This window comes from Blastocystis sp. subtype 4, assembly GCF_000743755.1.
Source record: "Blastocystis sp. subtype 4 strain WR1 chromosome Unknown seqid_0058, whole genome shotgun sequence".
Lineage (NCBI taxonomy): Eukaryota > Bigyra > Opalinata > Blastocystidae > Blastocystis > Blastocystis sp. subtype 4.
In genome coordinates this window covers 1-24373 of record NW_014569489.1, presented here as the reverse complement: position 1 = coordinate 24373, position 24373 = coordinate 1, and the positions used below count along the sequence as shown (strand labels likewise).

At 39.3% G+C, this 24373-nt stretch overlaps 10 protein-coding genes across 10 annotated transcripts; 7 read left to right on the top strand and 3 right to left on the bottom strand.

Annotated features, from left to right (window-relative positions):
• Window positions 1-16: 16 nt before the first annotated feature.
• On the top strand, window positions 17-1541 carry JH06_1270 (hypothetical protein; the record flags this gene model as incomplete). The annotated part of the gene is made up of 10 exons (XM_014673105.1): window positions 17-89; window positions 120-194; window positions 227-306; window positions 336-398; window positions 429-578; window positions 613-814; window positions 845-902; window positions 932-1034; window positions 1065-1118; window positions 1149-1541. 10 exons carry the CDS (start codon window positions 17-19, stop codon window positions 1539-1541), a joined length of 1251 nt encoding a protein of 416 aa, XP_014528591.1.
• Window positions 1542-1628: 87 nt separating this feature from the next.
• On the bottom strand, window positions 1629-3066 carry JH06_1269 (mannose-binding protein; the record flags this gene model as incomplete). Its single annotated transcript, XM_014673104.1, has 6 exons — window positions 1629-2372; window positions 2403-2531; window positions 2561-2632; window positions 2664-2726; window positions 2757-2923; window positions 2955-3066. The coding sequence occupies 6 exons, from the start codon at window positions 3064-3066 to the stop codon at window positions 1629-1631; spliced, it is 1287 nt and encodes a 428-aa protein (XP_014528590.1).
• Window positions 3067-7457: 4391 nt separating this feature from the next.
• JH06_1268 (hypothetical protein) lies at window positions 7458-8021 on the top strand (the record flags this gene model as incomplete). The annotated part of the gene is made up of 3 exons (XM_014673103.1): window positions 7458-7572; window positions 7603-7844; window positions 7875-8021. The coding sequence occupies 3 exons, from the start codon at window positions 7458-7460 to the stop codon at window positions 8019-8021; spliced, it is 504 nt and encodes a 167-aa protein (XP_014528589.1).
• A 1341-nt stretch (window positions 8022-9362) lies between these two features.
• JH06_1267 (hypothetical protein) lies at window positions 9363-10526 on the bottom strand (the record flags this gene model as incomplete). Its single annotated transcript, XM_014673102.1, has 5 exons — window positions 9363-9616; window positions 9649-9838; window positions 9869-10355; window positions 10385-10484; window positions 10508-10526. The coding sequence occupies 5 exons, from the start codon at window positions 10524-10526 to the stop codon at window positions 9363-9365; spliced, it is 1050 nt and encodes a 349-aa protein (XP_014528588.1).
• A 1251-nt stretch (window positions 10527-11777) lies between these two features.
• JH06_1266 (hypothetical protein) lies at window positions 11778-13403 on the top strand (the record flags this gene model as incomplete). Its single annotated transcript, XM_014673101.1, has 6 exons — window positions 11778-11961; window positions 11993-12454; window positions 12485-12635; window positions 12664-13108; window positions 13140-13230; window positions 13261-13403. 6 exons carry the CDS (start codon window positions 11778-11780, stop codon window positions 13401-13403), a joined length of 1476 nt encoding a protein of 491 aa, XP_014528587.1.
• Window positions 13404-13661: 258 nt separating this feature from the next.
• On the top strand, window positions 13662-14752 carry JH06_1265 (hypothetical protein; the record flags this gene model as incomplete). Its single annotated transcript, XM_014673100.1, has 7 exons — window positions 13662-13680; window positions 13713-13945; window positions 13975-14054; window positions 14083-14308; window positions 14339-14442; window positions 14473-14572; window positions 14600-14752. The coding sequence occupies 7 exons, from the start codon at window positions 13662-13664 to the stop codon at window positions 14750-14752; spliced, it is 915 nt and encodes a 304-aa protein (XP_014528586.1).
• Window positions 14753-14843: 91 nt separating this feature from the next.
• Window positions 14844-15526, top strand: JH06_1264 (phosphatidylinositol transfer protein beta isoform; the record flags this gene model as incomplete). Its single annotated transcript, XM_014673099.1, is given in 4 exon segments — window positions 14844-14977; window positions 15009-15107; window positions 15127-15179; window positions 15210-15526. 4 exon segments carry the CDS (start codon window positions 14844-14846, stop codon window positions 15524-15526), a joined length of 603 nt encoding a protein of 200 aa, XP_014528585.1.
• Window positions 15527-16477: 951 nt separating this feature from the next.
• Window positions 16478-17115, top strand: JH06_1263 (hypothetical protein; the record flags this gene model as incomplete). Its single annotated transcript, XM_014673098.1, has 3 exons — window positions 16478-16749; window positions 16779-16851; window positions 16882-17115. The coding sequence occupies 3 exons, from the start codon at window positions 16478-16480 to the stop codon at window positions 17113-17115; spliced, it is 579 nt and encodes a 192-aa protein (XP_014528584.1).
• On the top strand, window positions 17116-19159 carry JH06_1262 (efflux ABC permease; the record flags this gene model as incomplete). The annotated part of the gene is made up of 8 exons (XM_014673097.1): window positions 17116-17223; window positions 17253-17371; window positions 17403-17712; window positions 17742-17825; window positions 17856-17976; window positions 18009-18459; window positions 18491-18976; window positions 19006-19159. The coding sequence occupies 8 exons, from the start codon at window positions 17116-17118 to the stop codon at window positions 19157-19159; spliced, it is 1833 nt and encodes a 610-aa protein (XP_014528583.1).
• A 461-nt stretch (window positions 19160-19620) lies between these two features.
• Window positions 19621-24228, bottom strand: JH06_1261 (hypothetical protein; the record flags this gene model as incomplete). The annotated part of the gene is made up of 2 exons (XM_014673096.1): window positions 19621-23750; window positions 23772-24228. 2 exons carry the CDS (start codon window positions 24226-24228, stop codon window positions 19621-19623), a joined length of 4587 nt encoding a protein of 1528 aa, XP_014528582.1.
• Between the last annotated feature and the right edge of the window lie 145 nt (window positions 24229-24373).

Genomic DNA, 24373 nt, shown 5'->3' with positions numbered 1-24373 from the left:
TCATTTTACTCTATACATGCAGAACTTTTGTATTCCTAAAGATAGAAAGCCGAATCTGGAAAGGTTCAAGATGTACATGCAGGAGCACGGTTGTGGTTTGATACATGGGTGAAGTGTAGGAGTTGAGTGTTCTCTCCCAGACCAACTCATTTATCGATATCTTTACACTTCGAAATTCTGCGAGGAAAATACGTGTATGTGGATTCTCTACTTTTGTGATGTATAGTGAATCGAATCAAGAAACTTCTTACTTGGAGAAGTGATAATAATATCGATAACATTTTGAATGATCCTGTTATCAAGAAGGTACTGATGGATACTTCTTGTTTTGATAGAACCATGATACCATTTCAAGACGACTTCTCTATCGAACGCACAAAGTAGATCGTTGGGGGAGAGTATGAGTGTGTCGATTGACTTATCTTTAGCCTTGCACCATTTTCAACGTTGGCCATCTGGATCTGCGCCATATTATGAAAGTATCTCTGTTCTTTGAAATCTATTCTAGCATTACACAGCTCAAGAAATTCTCACTGCACACATCTACTACAACGAGTATATGGAAAAGCTATGTCGTGGTAGGTGTACGATGACGTTGAAATAATCCAAGAGGCCAGTGAAAAGATGGGAGTGGATTATATTGGTAATGCCACAATCATTGACCTTAAGGGTCTCTCCTTAAGTCGTCATATGAATCTCGGTGCTATGAGCATTTTCAAAGAGATGATTCTGATTCACACTTATTACTATCCAGAATCAAGTGATGTTGTGTATATTGTCAATTTCCCTCCTCTTTTCAACTACTTCTGGAATAGTACATGTTCATTGATTCGGTAACTTGTAGTCATCAAACCATGGATGACTGATCTCCAGAAGCAAAAGCTGAAACGTATTTCTACTTTGTACAATGAAATAATCCCATGAACAATAGTTCCAAACTGCTCAGCTATTTCTTGCCCGAAAATCTTCCGAAAATATATGGAGGACTATGTGAATGCGAAGGTGGATGTGTATTAGGCCGAGCTGCTGTCGATGTAGGATAATTGAAGACAATCCATTATTAGGAGCCTGCTGCGTTAACTGATATTATTTCTCTCTCCAATCATGGAAGTGAAAATGTTTGGATCATGTGAAGTACTGATGCATAGGTTGATGTGTATGTTTCAAAGGGTGACTTGATAACATGGTGTTTCAATTCTCTTGACAAAGATATCGAATTTCAAGCCTTGTTTATCTCTGTGGATGGTTTGATGAAGTCTCTTGTGCCTCTTTGCCGTGTTCCCTCTAAATCCTCTTTGATTCGAGGAGAATGGAAATGTGAAAATGATGGAAAGGTCCGTTTGGTTTTCGACAACTCCAAGAGTAACTGGTTATCATGTAGTGTGAGCTATGAAGTCAACATTGTTAGCGGAGTCAAGACTGCTGCTACTGGAGTTGACACTGTGACTAATAAAGTCGAGCCTCTGACGAATGAAGTCGAGACTGCGACTACTGAAGTTGACACTGTGACTAATGAAGTGGAGACTATCAATAAGGAATAATGTTCTGCAGTAATATTGAATTGTGAGACAAGAATGGGTTATTGTTTCAACAGAATGGGTTATTGTTTCAACAAACACACAAAGCCCTTACAGAAGATGAGATTTCTGCAAATTCTTGTATTTCATATATATCACACCCACAACCACAGCAATCACCAGTCCAACAATAGCAAAAGGAATTACCCACCGTTTATTGGATTTGGACACTGCTTCCTTCAAATTCTTTCTGAACACATCTTCAAGCATAGATAAACGAGATTCCATCGTGCTCGAGATCTTATTCTGCACCTCCCGCTTTAATGATGCTTCCACCGCTTGAATACGATTCTCAGAAACATCACCTCGCTCCTGTAACTTCTTGATCATTGCATTCAATGAGTCATCAACTGCCACAATCTTATGCTCCATCTCACGCTCCAGTTTGCTCAGACTTGATCTTTGCTTCTGATCCAACTTCTCCATCACTTTCATCAATCCCTTCTCATTTGCATCCAAGGCATTGATATTCACACTATGACTATTTACCATTCGCATAAACAGTTCATTTTCCTGCTTTTCCACCTCTTCTGTTTCATGAGACTTTGTCTCTGTTACCTTATCTGGATCCGATACATCCAAATACGTTTCGACACTCAGGATATCATGGTTATCTGCCAACTGACCTGTCGTTGAACTGATTCCAATATGAATGTTATGCCACCAATCTGGACTCAGATTCAGCGTATCAGTGAAACAGGTATGGAATTCACCTGTATTCTTCTCATCAATTGAAACACGTACAGTCTGGGTGTCTCCTTCATACCCAATCTTCACAACAGCATAATTATCAACCTGCACTTGAATCTTAATAATTCATCCTACTGAAAAATCCTGACGCTTTTCGTGGTAACGATACTTGGAATAACAGCCAGTGTGATCCTTATCTTGGATGAAAGCTGAATTCTCACCATCACCAACATAGAGAGCGATATCACGGTGATAACGTGAAAACTTCAGTGAATTCAAACTCAATAACCTACCTCTGTGTTTCTGAAAGTAGAAAAACCAACAGCAAAACCACGGAACATATCTGTCACTCCCCACATCTTTCCCTATCCTATAATATCCCAATTGATTCACTACAGGGATAAAAGTGGCATGATTAGTGAAGAAAACAGCAAAACCGTCTCCAAATAAACTCGCTCCCTATTTATAATGAACGATGAGAAAGCCTACCTGTCCACTTATACGGAACTTGATTACCGTCACCCAATCCTTGCTATTCATTCCGAATTGACTCCAACATGAGCCTGTCTTACTCTGACGATCAGGAGTGAGTCGCACAAAGAATTCGTTGATTACTGAATCTCCTGTGCATTCCCATCCATCAATTCTCCTCTTTCCTATCCGTGTCAGCAAATTCTTGAACTATACCAGAATACGTGAATTGCTTGAATGGAGCACTGAAGGATAGTTGAGTACTCATCTCATAGCTGAGAACACAGACAAGAGTTGTGAGTCCAAAAAGAACAGTTAGAGTTCTCATTCGTTTCTATTCTAGGAGAAATGACATAACCAACAATTCCGTGGGAATTCACCTATTTGTCATTCTCCTCTTATCATGGATCCCCAACAGTCAATCCTTCAAAGAGTCGATGTTCTGTTGAATTTGGACGGACTGACAATAAGTAAACAGGAAATCATTGTTGGATTGGCGTGTTCATTTTACTATAGAGTCGATTTAGTGATATTATAAAAGAAATTGTTGGGAGCAACAATCTTCTTCAATTATCTGATCCTTTGAACAAAGCCTACAAAGTTCATCAAACGTGCCTTTATTTATTTGGAATTATTCATAGAGTTATTGGTGAGAGTTGGGAGGATCAAGATTTTCTGTTGCTATGTCTTGATTGGATGGAACTCCTATACAGAAAACATGCAATAGATAGAGATAACTTTACCCATTTGATCAACACTTGTTGGAGATCCTTATCATCCCATTCACAATCCGATCTTGTTAATAAACTCATATGTGTACGACCTATCAATATTATTTTAACCTAGATTGAGATTGATGATGATATGGGTCAGAATGTTCAAGACTACTATGTGATTTCAGGTACTTTTCTGTGTCTGGAATCAATTTCAACATCAATTTACCGCAGATGGATGGTAACCCTGCAGAAATGGTTATCAAATCATCTAACTCTATCATCGTTGGAATTACTTGTGAAGTATTGTCATGGTCAAGATATACGTCAGTCGAATGAGGCTCTAAATATTCTCCATCGTTATTTCCTTAACAAGCCTCTTACATCTCTACCTACCGTAGCTCGTCAATACGTGAAGGATAAGTTGTTCTATTGTTCTCTCATTGATGCTCTTCAGAATCGTATCAGTTTATTCCCAAGTCTTTCAAGAGAAGAACAAGAAGATTGTATTGTGTTTTTCCGATGTGTATCTCAACTATTTGATCATTTTCTTCATGAAATCCCCAGTCTTATAACACTCTTCCTTCAACATAAACTGTTACCAGTCTTGTGTTCAGGCTTACAGTGTTTTTTGTGTTACTATGATTCGGACTTCTCAGGATCGGATGCTCAAGCTATTGAAGAGATTCGAATGATTCATATTCCTCAATTTGTCTCGCCTGCGAGTATCTTCATATTCATTCAGTTAATCCTATCTAGTCGTAGTAATGGTTCGTGAATCTAAGATACAGGTAGCAATGCTGAACATATGGAACGTGCTTCGTTAGCTGTATCGCTTCTCGTTGTGATGAACACCTTATTGCGTGTAGGTTTCTTCGCGTTCCATTCCTTGCTAGTATACTCTGAGTGACTCTCAGCTTGTTATTGAGAATACGCTCATCGTGTTGCAAACGACTCTCCAATATCTTCCAACATTTCAACCTTGTATGGATTCTTCAGTTCCCTAACCCTTAGCATTTCAACCTTATCTGGTCCATCTCTTCCCAGTTCTTGCATTCTTACTACAAATGTCGTATTCTCCGAAGATTCTAGAAGTCGTCTTGTCTATTGCTTCTACTTGCATTCAAGCAAAAGGAATCTTACCTCCACTCTTCTATGCATCGGATTTTGCTCGATTTCTTTCTCCTTATTTGTTGAAGTGTGATCTTACCAAAACACCCAATCTCAAGGTACTCAGTCAATCTCTCGCCCGCCATCAGTTGGGTCTCTCTGATGGTCTATCGAAGAGAGCTCTTGATATTGCTTCTGCATTCCTTCAAGGTGATTATTCTGTCGAAGAAGAGGTTTTTGGGTTTGCTATGGAGGAGTTACTGAGTGAGATCAAACCAGAACAATTCTGGAAGAATGACTCTCTCTATCCGTTGTTCGAAGCAATTTTCAAAACGAATCGCTATGCTGAGTTAGCTGCTGTGTTGTTCCGTCCTCGCGGGAATGCTCCACTTCTAGCAGAGAAGCTTTTATCATGTCTTCATTCTCTTCTCTTCTTCCAGTTCCCATCATGCGAAGTGAGTCATATCAACATGTCTTCACTGTAGATGTCTGTGGGAGACGACACAACACTTCTATGGCCATTTACACGCAAAATAACCTTTCGTTTCTTCCCACACTTATTGAACGAAATTCCAGTATCAGACTTCTTCATCATATCGTTTGAAGCGCCATGTGAAGAATCACGTTTTATGGGAATGATATTTGATTCTCTCATCACGATACCTCGGTTCTCTTTTGTTCGATCTCTTGCTTCATATTGTATGGTTACTGATAAGATCTGATCTAGATATTGGTGAGCATGGATCATCCACAATCAGAATGAGGTATCAAGATATAGAATTATTGTTTGCTAACAATGTATACAATACTTTCTATTCTGTACTTATACGAGCAAATCCTTTAGCTAAGTATTCAAGTCCTTTTGATGTTTACGATATTGATCTGACTGTATTGAGAGAAGAACAGTTCCCTTCTTGTTTTGATAATCAGGTCATGGTCAATCAGAAAGCAGAGATAATGAATATTGAGGAAGTCGAAGAATTGAACGAGAAGCCGCCTCAATTCTTAGAGAAAGTGTTATCAGATCAATCTTCAATTCCTAATCTCTATGACACAGGAATCGCTCATAATGGCTGCATTCTTATCCTTGTTGAGCGACTTGTATATCGACTCAATGAACATCTTCAGGAATATGGAACGTCTTATTTATGGCCTAATTCTTCTCCTGAAATCACTTCGTTTTCTACACAAACTCACGTTCATACGGGCTTATGTTGTTTCCTTCACAATGTTCTCCAGAACAGTTTTCTCATTCTTACTTGCAATTATCCTTCATGGATCACTGCACTTCTCCACCTCATTCCTGAGGCTTTTTCCTTCCATGAGCGTCATGATTATTTGTCTGACATTCGAATCTCTAATTATTTCTAGAGACTCAGCTGGTTTTAGTTCTGTTCATGCAATGAATGCCTTATCAGATCGTCTTGAATGGCCATCCTTTCGAGGAAGACACTTCATATCTTCTGTTAGTCTGTCATAACATCATCATTATCTAGTTGTTTCGCTTTGATATATTCCGTGAGAATCTATTGAGTGACGCAATTTATTTTGCTAATGTCTACAAGAGTGATATTGAAATGCAGGTGAGTGACTTACGCTCTTGTCTTATCATAGGTCAAATTTGCTCAAGAAGAAGGTATTGGACAAGGGCCTACAAATGAATTTGTTACTTTATTTGGAGATGAAATTCAACGAAGGGAGTTACATTTGTGGAAAGATGAAACTCCAACTCCTTGTACATTCTCAACAGTGGTACGTCTTCTAAATTGTCCATTTCGTGGACCAGGAGAAGGAGTTGTGTTGAAAGAGAGTTCAGACGATATATCAGGAGCCGTTCTTCGTTGTTATTCTTGTGCCTGTCTGAATATGTGGATCTGTCCTGAACATAAATGTTTGTTATCTGTGGACAGACAGACAGGTATCCACGTTGATTCTCATATCAGATTTAGAGGTACTGTTCTGTCGAGATTGTGACTACCAACTACAAATCTCAGAATTATCATGTGATTCGTGTGGAATGTCATATGACTGCTTTCAATTGTATTGGTTTGGATTCAAACGTCAAGAGATTACTGAGTTGCTGGAATGGTTTCAGAATCATCCATCCAACTCTACTTGCTATTTTGGGGCGATTGTTTGCAGTATTTGTGATGTTGTCTCATTTCCTTTCAAATCTACCTCCTTTGAAGAATGGAGTCAGAATATTACCTACACATCTACTCATAACCACGGGAATCACGTATATAGTTTTCAGTGTATTGTAGGGAGCAGAAAGAGAGAGTTCCCTTGTAGATGCGATCCTGTATGACAAAGACTACTGTTGAGAGAATCAAAGATTGTGTTTTATATGAGAAGCCAGCTATTTATGTATGTCTTTGTGACTGATATTTAGCATTAGACTAACTATAAGGCTACAACAGATCCTTCATCATATCAATATGTATTGTGCAAAACTGGTGCGTCCAATCATTTCTTATTCTTATCATAGGATTATTTCCTCTCCCATTATTTAGTGGAAATGCATTCTTTGAGGAAAAGAAGACTCTTTATCATGCATTGGGTACCTTTATGGCAATTGCCATCAAGCAAGGATGTCCATTGGATTTAGTTCTGAATCCATTGTTAATGAAATTGATTCGAGAAGGTTCTCCATCATTTCATTCAGTATTTGGAGGTACATTTGCCAAATAGAATTGATTCTAGCAAAACACTTTTTAAAATTATATTCCCCGGAATTGGAAAAGACAAATTCTTTCCTTTTTGATCAAATGACAAAAGTTCGGAGGAATGAAGTTCATTCGATAAAGTCTCTATGTTTGGACTGTTCATTACCTGGATATCCTTCAGTAAACCTTCTTCCTGAATACGTATTGACTGTTTGATGATTAACAAGAAGATGACTAAGGCAAGTGATGAACTCTCTGTTGAGTATTTCCCTCTGTGGCTCTCTCGGTATATCCAATGCATTGTTGGCAAGGGAGTAAAGCCAGCTATTGATCTTATTGTACGAGGTAGGTTTGAAAACAAGGACTAAGGTGTAGGTCTTCAACATATACTGGATCCTTGCTTCCTCTCTCTCTTCTCTGTTAAGGAATTAGAGCAGATGGTCTTTGGAACCCGAATTGAATGGACAGCCGAATACTTGTATCGTTCTGTATTGTTCACGCAGGGCTACTCGAAGACAGATCCGTACATTCAGGATTTTGTGAGTGTTCTGATGTCATTTTCACAAGAGTTGAAAGAGAAATTCATGATGTTTGTAACAGGAGAGAGACGTATTTCGGTCTGTACTGATACATGGAATCAGATTTAGATTCAAGAACAACTGCATGAGGACCATATCTTCACTGTGGTAGAGAAGGTAACTGGCTTGGAAGGTAGCTTACCTTCTGCTGCAACCTGTATTCGTTCGTTAAATTTGCCACGCTATGTAAAAATGGGAGGTTGTATTGAATATTAGAAATCGAAAGAAGAAATGAAGAATAAGTTGATTCTTGCAATAACTATGGGGAATGATGGACAGTTCTTAGTTTAATATGTTTGTAGCAAACATTGTAATAAATATTCCTTTCAATACTACGAGCAATAAATGACCATTCACCGCCAAGAGAATGATAGAGATTCGAAACCATCATCTTTCTGCTAATCTCGTTATTGAATAACAGAGGACTAATATCTGAAGCCTTAAACATCTGAAGGGTTCCAGTAGTGAATCCATCAATAACACTTTGGATCGTTAAATGAAGGATTACATTCTTTGTCACGATAAGGATATGGAACGAACTGAAGCGAATCAAACTGCATAATTGATGAAGCATCGGATTGGGCAATCCTATCCCAATCTGGGGTAACTGTCGCAATTTCGTTATCATTCAACCGAACAACCTGGGAGTCCAGACAATCTGATAGCTGTTTGTCACGTACTACAAAAACCTTTCTTGACATTTCTGGTTGACGTGTGCTTACGACATTCACCTTCTTCCCGTCGATGGTCTGGGTTCGTGTTCGCACGTTATGACTACATGTAAATCAGGAAATTGATCTAAACGGGTTCAATACGATACCTCGAACACCTAATTCACAAATATCTGTAATGAAAAGAATCTCATCTCGATTTAGCACAGATTCAAATGGATTTCTGGACAAAATTTCCGTTGGATAGTTGACAAGTAACGATCCGATTGTAAGATCTCGAAGCGATGTCATTTGTTGACGTTCTAACTGTACACTTGAGTAAAACCGTTTATCTAGATCGTATAGATTAACAGGTAATACCTCGTTCAAAGGCCACACTGTTTGGAGACTGTAGGAGGGCAGGTGTAAACAGATTCACTCGATAATTCTTAGAAGCAGCTGCCAATACAGCATCACAGAATTGGAGATACGAAGAAATCGAGGCCATCGCCCTTTACTTTAGATATTTCTACAATCCTACATTTCTTCATTCACTAAAATTCGTGGTTGCTGAAATTGCCTCTCAACAAAGGCACAGGCTGATTTTGATGGAATATAGGCCAATGAACTGCTAAATAATCATCCTTTATTCCTGTAAACCTACTCTAATAATGAAGGACACAGTTTTCGCATCTCTGGAGAGAACCATTTTGGAGCCTTAAGATCGACAGAATACAATGCCGACTTTAGTACATCCGATAAAACAAACTACAAATCAAGAATATCGAAAACTCCTTCTTTCAGCGACGGATAGCTATCAAAGAGCTTTGCATACCGATAAAGCGACTTAAAAGATTGAATAAACACACCCTGACTCATAAACAAACAAGCAAAAATGCAAATGCTTTTAGATAGTCCAATACAGCGATGAATAGAGACCAGCACAAATTTTCGTCTGATTTCTAGCTGTAGGATACAAATGCTCCAATTGTTTCTGATAATCATAACACAATAGCCTCATATTTGGTGCTGCACCAGAATGCAGCTTTTCAATATACGCTATTCGGTACTTAGAGCTACAAATGAGCATATAATAACATCCATACTCGGGATGCACAATATCCATAGCAAAAGCATCTGTCATGACATAGAATCGAATACCTACATCTAAGAGACTCAATATCACATTATACCCATATGTCGCAGATGATCAATGTATTGGACCTTGTTACATCCATAATCGGTGAAACGCTCATCAAAGAGGAGCGTTGAAGGAGTATATTTCATCATAATATATGGTTCTTGAAACCGGTTGGCAAAGCACGCCACTCTTACAACAGGAGGCATGGAAGGGAGAGTAAACCACTTTGAATTCACATACTTCTACAAATGATTCATCTTTCATTCTCTCACATGAGTGACTGTACCAGTCTTGTGATACAAACAAGTTTCTTTTTGAATACACTTCAGAAGTGAAGTACGGTTCAGAGGGAAAAGACGTTCACTAAGCATAGCACAATTCATAAGACCTTTGCACTGTGACAGCACAAGATCCTTGTTCAAGAAAAAACTAGGAACAATTATAGCTGCCGTTGACGAATCCAAGATGTTTTTGGGAATCTTCATGATCTTTGAATATAAGGATGCTAAAAATGAGGGGAATAATAGAGGAATACGAATTGGCCACATATCCATATCAAAGATGAGAAAATGAGTTGTAACAATATTCACAATAGCTAAGTTTCTGAGTTTATTCACGGGGAATCGTTTATAATCTGGATTCGATTTCTTTACCCCATACACGACAATACGAATTCGAGAAGGAAGATCCATTTCGAGAATCGATTGAACAACATTAGATTCTTCCTCTTCTTTCACTTTGATAGCAATACAATAATCCCTAAGATTGAATCCTCTCTAAGATAATACCCTTTCCATCGTTTGAGGAGATAAGGAATGAACTTCAGTCGATTGGGAGTTGTTGCCGTTATGATTGACACAGAAGTCTCCTTTTTAGAAGGATACACAACTACATTGATATGAAATCAAGACAAATACATGGATATTTCATTGTATATGGATATTCGGCATTGCCTATGATCAATCGGCAAGAAGAACATATAGCAAGCTTACGTTTATTCTGAATTATACTTGGAAAAACAAACCCATTGGCTTCTATGGATCATCAATGAAGGTGAGATTTACTGGCTGCACGCCATTGTACTTCAAACGGATCAGGTACGTTGACTACAGTGTCAAGAACCTTTCTGTGAGACATAATACGTTCTCTTTCCTTGGCATCTTTGCGGCCAGAAAATAAAGAACGCTTCTTAGACTTCTTGGTCTTCTTCGAAACACTAGATAAACTTGTATTCACACTTTTGGGAATATTTCCTTTTGCAGAAGAGTTATCACTCTGAGAGCTGATTATGCTCTTGGATGAGTAACTCTCATCACTTTGAACTTCTATATCAGTTGACTCTAACACTGTAGGTTCGATAGAAGTAGATTCACGTTCCACTTCACCAGGAATTTTTACGGCTGGTGAACTGGTCAAAATAGATTCAGTTTCTACAATAGAAGGCTTTTCAGATGCAGAAACTATCTGAATCGGCGATAATGTCGCATTAAACACGTCTGATGTCTTGGCAACTATTTCAATAGCTTCTTCGTCTGGAGCTAAAGTTGAATTACACATAGGAGAGATGGTAGGCAGTTTTGGGGTTTCGGTAGTAGAACGTAGAGAAGTCTGGTTGGGATTTAAAACATCCTTCTCCTGATAAGTATTCATCTGTTCGAATAATAAAGACATATCCTGAGACTCATTCGATTCTGGTGTCTCACCAATTATGTGTAGTTCCTGGAATGAACAAACGGAAACAGGTCTACGAGTGATTTGAATTGATTAATCAAACTCCTTGCTAGACCAAGGCACATAAAAGAGGGTACCAAAACTAATGATACATACTAAAAGACAAAAAGAGATGCTCTTAAGCCGATTTAGAGTCATTGGACAAAGAACTGCTTCCTTAAAACGGTGACTGAAACCGCGGGAATAATCGATTCTTGTATATCTTTGTAATCATGTACTTCTGGTTGATTCCAATTGTTTTCTTGATTTGCATTAATGGTCAAGCATTGCTTCTATGTGTTATTCATAGTGAGAGCATTGGAATGTGATAACGATTCTGTTTATCTTTCTGTGTTTAAACATAATAGTGAAACCAGTTTCAATCAACAAGAAGAGTCTTTCTCCATTGAAGGACACATCAACCGAACAAGGAGGATATTTATCAAGGAAGCCCCACTTATCACATTTCGAATGAATCATACGTATGAGTATTGTCTTCCTAGAACAGTCAATCTTGTTTATGACCTTGTTTTGAAAGATACCCAAGCTAATGGCTGGGATGATGGAGCCTATGTTGAAGTACGTGGAGAGAAAGGTTTTCTGTTGTTTATGGGAAGTTGCCTCCATGGGAAAGAAGAGACTTATCGAATTCGGAGTATTTATAGCTTGATTTAGATCAGATGTAGTGACGTATATTGTTTCTCCCTACCAAACCTGGGGTGTACTACCAAATACAATGCCTATAGACCAGTTATGGAAATTAATTGATACAAGTGAGGTCATGTTTGATGATTTTCAGCGCGATTGGATTCGAGAAGATGAGAATTCTCCAACTTATGAACATTCACTTCTAGGCGAAGTATCTCCGAATAATATCTACATTAACCGTTTTATTCTCGATTCGGATGAAGTATACTCTGCTGTTGAGATTGGAATCACAAATGATTTTGATTCTATTTCCGTTTACCTCAATAACGTTCTTATCTATGAAGAGGAGAACCATGTCTCGAATAATCGCAACTATTTCAGGATTTTATATTCTGGAAGTGTTCTTCAGAAAGGAAGCAATGTGATTGCAATTATGATTGACAATCAACCTCATCTCAACAATGTGTATATCTATGGATATCCTGCTACTCCAACGGAACGTAGATTTGTTTGATTGGAGTCATTCTCAGGATGTATGTATGTCCCACAGTATACACCGATATCACATTCCAAACTTGTAGAGAATCATGATATTAAGCAACTGTTTGATTATTCTAGCGAGTATTTCTATTTCGATGATCATGCCAATTGCTTCGTTACAATCTCCAATTCATTCTTCGAGTAAGGAAAATGAACGTGTTTTACCTAGTGTCATTCAACTCAACAAATATGCTGTCTATAATTATGTATTTGCTTATGTCCCGCGGGAATGGCTTGTTTTGGGTAGTAATGACGGTGATAACTGGACAGTGTTGGATTATGAAAATGATCCACATTGTGATAATCTCCTCAAAGTATATCATTTTCAACTCAATAACACTCGAACTGCTTATAAGCAATACAAGATTACTATTATTCAAAATAAGGGGTATTTTGTAACATGGCTTCCAGAATTCTATCCCTATATTTGTAATGAAGGATTTGAGGAACCTTTGTATTCCTTGAGACATGACATCCAGCAATACCTGATGAAGTTCACTCTTCATTCGAGTATCTCTGGAAATGAACCAAATTCTACACACTTTGAAATATATCCTGCTCTTCCTCCTACAGTTACACTCGATCCACATACTGGAGATATTTATGGGTTCTTTGTAGGCATTCGTTTTTCTATTTAGTCTGTAGGACTATTCTCATCCAACATTCTCTTCTTATACCGTGTATGCTGAGGACGACAAACATAGTCAACAAATGGCGCTTTCGTTCGAACTCAAAGGTGGGGATAGATGGGTCATATTATCCATAGAAGCATATGATTATGATTTTGAACTCATCGGGGGAAGAATTGTTTACAACAATTACTTTGCTCAGACTCCTTTCTTTATTCTATTCCTTTTCTTTTCGATTGCTCTCGGTTTATTGGGTATTCTTGTTATTGTCTTGTTCTAATTCGTGTTTCCTCTAAGACCAAAATCGGATCGAATCTCCTGATTGAAATTGGGACAATTTCAGCAATTCCAAAAGTCATAGTACAATTGATTCTGTTCTCAGGTTTCACTTTCTTTGTAACACAGCATGTTTCCGCAGTATCAATATCTTATCTCACAAATGCAGGCAGTGGTTGGTGATTTGTCGTCAATTCAAAAGTAGTATCCTCAGAATGTGAATGCACTAATCCAATCTTCACCTGAAGTTGTGTCATCTAGTATGAAGGTTGCACAAACAGGTTTGCTGTTGTCATGTTAAGTAAAGTGTTAGTTATTAATGGAATAAATGACATATGCATTATTTGTTCCTTCCGACATCAGTGTTCATGGGGAGGAAATGTCTATGCCTTCCCTATAGACCTGATTATTCCTCGTACTTTCCCAATGACGGCCCCAGAGTTCTATATTCGTCCGGAACCTGGTTCTCGTATTTTCCCAATCCCGAATGTAGTTGACGAGTCTGGGAAGATCATCTCTTATTTGGTACAGAATCTTCGATCAGGGGTAATACTATGCTTTTTAATTCATGTTAGTATCCTTTAACACAGTTCTTTGTCGATCTTCATGCTTCTTTCGGAAACAGTTTCCCTGTGTGTGCTGATAACCGTCCACAGTAGTATTTGGATCGTTTTCTTATCTAGACTGATCGGGCAACTCAAACAGATCATGCAACCAGAGTTCATCGCCAAATATGAGGCTGTATTACGTAAAAATTATCGATATTACTCATTTGAAGGATCGTTCAAAGAGTTAAGTGTTCTACAAGGACAACTGAGAGAGAATGCTGCTACAATCGAAGATGCGACTAATACGGTTATAAACTGTAATAGTGAGCTGGTAAAGAAGGATGAAGCCCTTTCGGCAGAGGTAGTGTGTATTCTCCCAAATACACTGTAGTTGGATAAGAAGAAAGAAATGGAAAAGCAGTTTGCCGATGGACCAAAACCTGTTGAGGATGACTATCGTACTGCCTTTTCCTTCAGCAGCGATAATCAGCAATTGTGGGAATTAGCTGAAGGAATGATTTGTAGATATATGGAACTGGACAGTTGTGAACGCGCTGGAAATGATCTGCATGATTTGCTGTACTCGTCTCTTAACAAGTCAAATACAGAAGAAGTGTTGGATGTCGTTCTATTTGAGATGCATTATGGATAGTTGATTCGTGAGAATGGAAAGGAGATCTTTGAGGCTCACTATCTAAAAGAAGTTGTGAAAGCACGCATGGGAACCACTGCAAATTATCAATCTACTAAATCTTTCTTGCCTAGTGTTCCTGTCCTTGCTCGGGTTGGTCCTCCTACATTCTAAGGTTCTATTCTGTTTGTTCAAATACCCGCGGGAATTTGATATACTTTTTGCTTCATTCGTACAGGATCATTTCTTAAGTACACGTTTTGCTATGATTCTAGAATTTCGAATTCCATTGCCTCTGAGTGTTAGTGACTTTCAGGTGGCACAACTTTCCATGGTAATCAAAGCCCAAGAGAAGGTAACCGGTGGAGGTGAAGGTATTGTAGTCGTCAAGAATGAACCGTACTCTGTTTATCACCTCGATTATCTCTAGATTTGACAATACGGATGGCCATATGGGTGTAAGTGAAATCAGCAAGACTGCCATTCCAAAGGTCAAGGGACAGTATACTCTCAAGAAGTTGTATCGAGGGTTGGTTCTGACGATGTAGGTATTTGTTGGCCTCTATGGTTCCGAGAGTGGTGAAAGCTATGATGCCCTCTGGTATAGTTTTTCATATGTTTTGATATGTAGACTCGCTTTTCCTTTGGGAAGAAGCTTGGAACGCCCATCCGTACTGTCTTACAGTGATGACAAATGGATATTTGTCGATTGAGAAATTCAGACTCGTGATTGAATCGCGCTACATAAATGATAATGGAACTACAGAGAATGCCCTCGAAATGACTCCTGCAGAGCTCAAGAAGAGAGAGATCATCTTTGTAGACGTGGCCAAGAAGGGAAGCAACGAGAAACTTCCTGTGGATGAGGATGTTACCATTTTTCATAGTAACAAGAGACAAATAGGTCCTCTCGTTCCTGAATGGTATAAAACACAAAGTATTAATTAGTCTTTGTGATAATTCGTAGCTCCGGTGATGTGTTGTTACAAGAAGGTGATTGCCGAATATCCTATTGATATTATTGAATTTGAATTCCTTCATAAATACCTTCAAATATTTCGGTCTGCAAACGATTGTGGAGAATGTGATTCGTTCTCAAGAGATCAAAGTGTTCACACGTACAATGCGTCAACTCGTATGTATGATGGATGAATGGGATGGTCTCACCATGACTGATATCCGTCGTATGGAAGAGGAAGCCAAAGCGAAACTGGATGAAATGATCAAATCAGATGAGAAGAAGGAAATGTTGATTTAATAATTATATGTAATGAGTAGAATGGTGGAGGCAGCAAAGGAGAATAAAGATTAGCTTGTGTTGTGTTTGTTGAAAGTTGTCAAGTTGCTTCGTCTGAAAGTTGCTTTAAACATGGTTGCAAGTGCTGACGAATTAATTGCAAATACATCGCTTCAACTCAAGTACAGGTTGTAACACATTGGAACCTAGATATGCATCTTCGGATGTAGGGAGACATAGACGCAACTTCACAATTGGATTTTTCACAATCGTGATTGTTGTGTGCTTTGTTGCGTTGATGCAAGTGAATGAGAAGAATATGTTTAAATAATAGTGTATCGCTAGAGGGAGCAATTATTTGATTCTTCGAATTGCAGAAAAGCAAGTAGGAGAACAAGATATGGAAATCACTCCTAATTCGGCTGCTTCTGATGTCTTCCTAGTTAATCAAGTATTTTGTGAAGATATGAGTCAGATTTAGACAGAACTTGATCTCGCATTGGCAGCGACAGGAGGAAGCAAAGGAGCGGCTCGATGGTTCGTTCCAGCAAGGTCATCAAGATCATCAGGACAAGAATATCTCGTATTGGAAGATGAAGGATTAAGAAATGTACACTGCTACTTAATTGCATTGGATGAGTAAGACTTGAATGTGTTCATGAATGGCTAGTGTTCATGAAAAGGAGATTAATTTCGGAAGATCCTGGGATTATCCTCCTCTAGGGGAGAACGAGGTTATCATCTCTTCATCGCTTGCAGATGCTATGGACATCAATATTGGAGACATTATTCAAGTTGACGTGAACATCAGTCAGTGGATCGCCACAGTACCAGATTCCAGTTTGGAACAGTATCCTGAAATAGAATGTGATGACTGTAGACTATTCAAAGGAGAGAATGCAACAATGGTGGATGATGAAATGAGGAGCTTGATGTAGGAGAAATTGAAAGGATTTATGATAGAATTGCTTCACTACGTCAGAATGCTACAATTGAAAGAGATTTCACCGTAGTCAATACGATCGGATCACCTGAAGTAGGTATGGAGATGGATAGGAATACGTAGGGAAAATGGCCTTCGAGTTATGGTTCTGTAATTGTCTTATCACTTCGTATGATGCGTGAAATGCTGAAAGAAGAGTTGAACACTGTGCTTTTCTTCTCTGAACTCGACTTCGTTACTCTGGAAGAGATTGATCCATTTCAAGCGATTGATGATCTTGCTATGCAATATCTCGTTCTCTCTGAAAAGCATGCCAGTATCTACACAGGAGGATCAATGGCCCAGTATCGCTACTAAATGGATTTCAAAGCTAGTGATTTCAATCATTATGCAAATGAGATTGTGAGCTCATTACCGCAGAATTATGATTATACTACTTCATATCTTCTATATACATCATTACAAGTACCATTCATGTATTCTCTAAGAAACAGAGTCTTTCTTCTGTAACCATCTTACTTGAGCAAGTATTTCTAATGATTGATATCATCATTACAATTGTTGCTGCTTATGTGATTTATATACTAATGTTAAGTAGTATTAAAGAGAAGATGTTTCTTATTTCAGCCTTCTCTTATAACTAGTTTTGAAATGGCTCTATTGCGTATTATTGGACTTCAGAAACGAGCAGCAAATGGTATTATTATCATGCAAGTTCTTTATTTCACAATTCCTGGAATTATTGTTGGATTGTTACTAAGTATTGGATTGTATGTCATTCTGGCTGTAATTCTGAATCGTCTTCTCCTTCTTAATCTTCCTCTCACACTTCCTACGAATGCTTATGTCCTCTCTATAGTTGTGGGTTTTCTGTCTCCACTCATTGCTATTGCTTCACCTGTTCATTCTCTAGCTAAACAGAAACTCGTTGAATCTCTGGATTATCAGCATTCAGTATTCCTTCTAATCATCTCTCTATCTAGGATGTTAATGACACAAGGATTCAAGTCTATGACAATCGAAAGACACCCATCACAATTGAAATGATTCTATTTGGAATTATTCTTGTTGTTTTTGCTTCATCGTATGATTTCTAGTTAGCAGAAGGTATTCTTGTCTTTGTATTCGCTGTTGAAGCTTTTCTTAATAGCGATATCAAAGAATTCATGACCATATTGAATCTAATCCTAATTCTTGCCTTGTTAGGAACCTCAATTCGTTCATTTTTTCATTCTCCAATTCATTCTTAGTATCAACGTATCTAGCACATTGGATTTCATCAGCCTTATCGTTTGTAGTATCTCGAATTGGTTCTCTAAAGACTTGTATTCTCTATATCAAAAATAACGCAAATTTGCATCGAACACACAATAATCGATTGGCTGTTCTCAATACCATGTCACTCACATTCATCATATTTGCCGCCTGTCTTCTCAGACTTCAATCTAATACTCTCTATGCGAATATTCAATTGAATATACCTTCTGATTTCCTAATCACATCTTCATCTTCTCTCGATGAAGCTTCTATCAGTGAATTCCTTTCACAAAGCAAGAATCAACAATACATTAAGAACTACGAATTCTTGGGATCCCCTATTATTACAAATGCGTCATTCTCTCAAACATTGACAACTTATGCTGACTATCAGCATCTGAGCCCGACTGTCTATTATCTTACAAGCAATTATCTCCAATTGATGTGCGTATAATATGAGAAAAGTGATTTCTAGTGACGATTCAATGGTTGTGGTTCAGTCTGAGTCTACCTCACTTGCTGATTTCCTGAGTCATTCTCATGAAGAATCAATTCTTATGGTTCCTCCTTCCAAAGATATCCGATCAGTTTCACAGCCTCCTTTGGATATGAGTCGTGAGTATCAGCAAGTCATTCCTGCACTTTTCCCAGCATCGATCAATAGTGACTTGATATCCAAGGATCTGAGTATTTTTCTCTTATTGTTGAAGAAGAATGACAATTCCAAACAGACTATTCAACTTCAACTTGATTCAAAGGTCCAGAAACTCCCAGGATTCGGATTCAGCAAATACAACTTCATGCAATCAACTCCATCCATTATCTTATCAGCTTCCAGTTTCTCATCGATATTTGATGTTCCAGTGGTTTCAGATTATCCTAAAGATCGTCTTGTAGTCAAACTGAATAATGATTTAACAGATCGTGAGTATGCTTACATTACAGACAGTACCCGTTCAATGTATTGATGATGTTGGGAATCATGAACAGGCTTCAAGACTCCTCTGATGCTTCTTTTGCAGAACGACGGTCCTTGATGAATTCAATTAATGATGCTGAATTAGCTCTTGATATCTACTTCTATATCGTGAGTGCATTGTGTTGTATTCTCTTGTTCTTTGCTACTTGGATTTCTATTGAGTAACGAATGAATACTTTATCTTATTCTAAGGACGAGTTCTAATGATACATCACATGAGATTGGAATCTTCCAAGCTCTTGGTGGCACTCGACGTAAAGTGTATATTGTAGGAGAAATCGTTGTGGTATCAGATAGTTGTTTGTCTTAGAATCGCTCTCAACTCTATATGGGTCAACAATATGTGGAGTTATCTTGGGTGTTGTTGTTGCTCTGCTTGTCTCGATGCAGATGAATCTGTAGGACGTAACTACGCGATTCGATCTAGGTTAACTGAGGTACCTATATCTGCATACATCCCATACTATTTATTACTTGGAATTTTTCTCTTTTCTTCGCTTCTCTGTATTGTCGCATCGATTCTTTCTGTTCACTTCATCGTAAATCAACCAATTGCCTTTACTGCAAAAGGAGGACGTCGATGAAATGTTTGTTTAACAAAGATAACACAAACACTACAAGGGCTTCTATTTAGGGGCAGGAGCTGGAGCAGGAGCAGGGGCGGGAGTAGGAGCCGGAGCCGGTGCTGGAGTTGGAGTTGGAGCAGGGGCCGGTGCTGGAGCTGGAGCAGGTGCAGGGGCCGGTGCAGGAGCAGGCACAGAGGCTGCAGGTACAGTTGGAGCAGGTACAGGAGCAGGTACAGGAGCAGCTCCCTTTGGTGTAGGAACAGTCGTAGTCTTCTTCAAGGTCTTTGTCTCTCTCTTCACCATCAACAGAATTCCCCAAATAAGAAGCAATACAGCTACTACAATGAGAATGATTCCAATTAATCCAATAATTGTTAATTTCTTCTCTTGACAGAACTCAGAAGGAGTACTCCACTTTGCTGACTGTTGATCTGCAGACAACAGACAAGTACGTGTTGATACACCCTTGTATCCCTCCAAAGTCGTACAATCAAAAGAATAACTCTCACCCACAGCAGTCTCAGGAACATCCTTCAAAGCAGGACAAGTCAAACCAACCACTCTCAATGTTAATTCAAATGAAGTACTGCCAGCAGCATTACTTGCAGTAATTGTGAAAACAGTCACATCCACATTGGTAGGAACTCCTTCCAGATTACCATTGGTCGGGTCTAAACTAACTCCATCAGGTGTCTCAGGAACAATTGAATAGGATGTAACTGTAGAATTCACCGTAGGATATCCAGAAGCGAATAATGTGTAGACTGGTATCGTTATCTCATCACTACTATAACTGAAACCTGAAGGAGGAAGTAAAACACATTCATCATATTGAACAGCTGACAACACACCATTCAGACATGTACGATAAGCGTTTCCAGTATGATAGGCAGGACAAGCTGATAATATCCGCTCGCCTGAAGCTATAGAAATACCATTCACACCTGTACAAGGCTTTGGATTGACCGTAATACTGATTGTAGTTGGTAAACTGCCTTCAGGGTTCCAAGCAGTTACTGTGAATGGATAAGAACCAGGTTCAGGAAGGATTCCAGTGATTGCTCCAGTACTACTGATGGTAAGAGGTGTATTTGGAGAAATGGAGAAAGTAGAAGCATATCCCTGATAGGTTGGCTCATTAATCACGACACCTTCTCCAGCAGTGAAGGTGAAAGAGGATGATGAGTATTGAAGACTGGTGATAGAGGTGTAGACACACTGAGACGTGTTGATAGGACCAAACAATCCATTTGTACATAGACGCGTGGCTGTTCCTTGCATGTGCTCGGGACAAGCTTCAGTGGAAGAGGAGATTTCACCATTGCCAGCAGCTGGGAAGGAGTCGAGAGCAGCACAACCATAGTCCTCCACAGTGATTGTCAGAGTCGTTGTGACCGTTCCAGCAGGACTTTCTCCTGTGAATGTGTATACTGTGGTCTCTGTAGCCTCAGTGGGAATTCCAGATAGTTCTCTTCCTCTGAATACCAATCCAGCAGGTAATTCCTTATCGATAGTTAGCGAGTTGAAGTTCGCATCAGCCAAGAGAGTCATGGGACTCATAGCAACACCTGTCAAGAGATGAAGTGTTGTGAAGCCGAAGGTGAAGAAGGTGGATGAACGGAAGGAACAATGATCCAATTCAATATCAGTAAACTCACCACCAATACAACGGACCTGACCATATCCAATGTAGTAGGGAGGACAACTTGTCACCAAGGACTCACCATGAGCCAATGCTGGATACTCACTGGTTGCTTCGCAATTCACAATCACTGAAGTGAGAGAGATAACTGCCACAGCAGAACCCATTGAATTCTGAGCTGTGATAGTGAAGGATTGGTCTGTTACTTCGGTCTGGAGGGTTCCTGACAGAACACCTGTGGTTGTATCGAAAACAAGATTATTCGGGAGGAGAGGTTGAATAGCGTAACTATCCACCAGTCCATTCACTGTAGGAGCGAAAGACTGTTCTTTCTGGTAGATAATGGTTACACTGTTCCTTCGTCCATAGCGAAGATTCGAAGGAGCATCAAGAGTACATTGGTCCTCTTCTACGGAACTCAGTGTCAAATCGTCCTGACACAATCGATATATGGCACCACTGTATCCATATTGACACGAACGGAATGACTTACTACCGACAAAGGAAGCCGAATATCCATCTTGAGCTTCACAAATGGAGATGGTTGAATGACAACCCATATAGATCTCACCAACCTCAATACCCTCACTCGTAGAACCCCACATCTCCACACGATACATGTTATACGACTGATCATTATCAATATCAAACTCCTTGTAACGACCATACGAACCACTAGGCCACACTGCTGTAGCCGTACCAAGAGTTACCCATTCCTCTCCATCATTCGAAGCCTTAAAGATAAAATTGCCTGGATTTCTGGTATTTCCATTTCCAGAATACATTCGCATGTAATTCAAATTCTCATGACGATGATTGTTGTAGGTCCATTGTAACCACAGATGATCAGCTCCTGTTGCGAAATCAGCATCCAGTGCAGTCATCTTATCATTCGTATTCTTATTGGTAGCATGTTCAGCTCCTTCATGCCAGTATCCATCATCATAACCGTTACTGTTCGACGAGAATTGTCCATCAACCCACAGATCATCACTCGATTCTACCAGCTCAAGATTGAAATTAAACTCATTGGCTGACAGAAGAGAACTAGTGTGAACTTCCACACACAGATGGTTATTCTGATTGCCAACACCTGCACCAGCAAAGTTCTCAGCAAATCGAATACTTATTGGCTGTTCTGTATCTGCTACTGACTTCGTGTCAACTGTTAGAGTTCCAGCAGGGAGGTTATATCGTCTGAGTTCCTCACCATTGAGATACAAGGCGAATCCACCTCGAGTAGTAACTGTTGTGGCGATCTGAGCATAAGGAGCTGTAGCATAGATACTGAAATCCATACAGTAATAGCTAGTGTAACCTGTAGGAGCTGGTATCGAACTAATGACAGTTCTTTCCCACTGACCTTGATAAGTTGAAGTATACCAGTTAGATGGAGGTGTTGTATCACTCGATACCAAATATGACCACTGTGTGGAAGCATCGAAGAACACAGAAGGATAGAATATAGTACTCTTTGGTGTCTGACTGGCACCAACAGTAATTGTTAATAACGTACTATATTCTGTTCGAATAATAAGAGGAGAAGCCCAAGCCACTCTAGAGAGATCCGCAATATCAATCTGATAGTTCTGGGCACTCAGACAGTATCCATCCAGGATAGTATCATGATCATCAAATGGACCTCCAGCTCCAATAACTGCTTGATTGGATGGATTGATCAGCTTATACGACATGAATCGACCTCTTGAACCAGTATCAGCAATGTTAATGAATGTGAGAACTGATCCAGATGGACAACTCTCAATTACAATCGTGATTACAACAGTCTGTCTCACATTATCAATAGAATATGCAGATATGATATGAGTACGTTCATAATCTTCTTCAGTAGGTGTACCAGAGATTGATCCATCAGTTCCCAGTACCAATCCATCAGGTAACTCTGGTGTCACTTCGAAATTATGATAGTAAGGAGAAGGGAATAGAGGAGTGATCTTGTTTCCAACAATAGCTTCAATGAAGGTATCTGAATATGTCAATGCAGGGATAGAAGATGGAATCTGTTCCATCAACACTTGGAATGCTCCAACCGTCATTATCTCACTATCAGAAGAAGCCACTGTTTCCACCTCCAACTGCATTCCTCGAATTGTGATAGGATTTGAAATATAGAAACACTTCCTCTGCTTTCGTTCCGTAAATACTACATGCGAATGAGCCTTCACCAGGTTGAAAATCACACCATCATCCGTACTGTACACCTTGAAGTTCATAGGATCATTTCCAGGAGTATTGATTCCACTCATAATACAATACTTGTTGATTTGCATCTTCTCCTGAAGACTATCAGACCAAGTGAAGGACACATACTTATCAGCCTCCAAATCAAGAGACCAAGAACTCTGAGGTAGATCATTTAGGGCGTTTGCACCTGTACCCTCAATCTCAATACCATTCGTGTAGGTTATTACATTGGTTGCTGCCAACAGACGCATCTCTGCAGTGAAATCAACTGTGATTGTGTTTCCATCTGAATTGACAACAGCCACAGCAATTATATTGGTACCTGCTACGAGATAACCAGTACCTACTAATCCTCTGAATACACGAGTCTGGGTTGTTGACGACTGGATTGATGAAGTGGAGGATCCAGTGAGTTCTCCATCAACTCCAACACGATACGTTTCCACACCATTCACATACACTATCACACCTGCATGACAAGTAATCGATAATTCATATGCATTATAACCTTCAATCGAATCAATTGTAACTGATTTGCGCAATAACCACACATTGTGGCCAAGAACAGAGACAGAATCAAGACTATTCCATGAATCAGTCATTGAAGCACTTGTCCAACCACTAGGAATGGTTCCATCAGCAAGATAGGTCCATCCAGCAACACCACTGAAGAGAGAACCAAGAGCAAACTTGAAGGAATCACCTCCCTTAATGCCTCCATAGTTTCCAATCTTCACTTCGTTGCCTTCTCCATCCACTGTACTCAGAGTCACATAAGAACCATCGGACCATCCCAATCCAGTCTCTTCGATGAATTCCATCGTATACAGACCTGAAGGAAGACAATACTCAACAGTATGAGAACTAGCAGCATTGTTTCCAGTGTCATCAGGTGTTACAAAGGTCTCCAACACCACATCACCCTGCTTTATCACCACAGACTCGGTTCCACGACGAACTCCATTT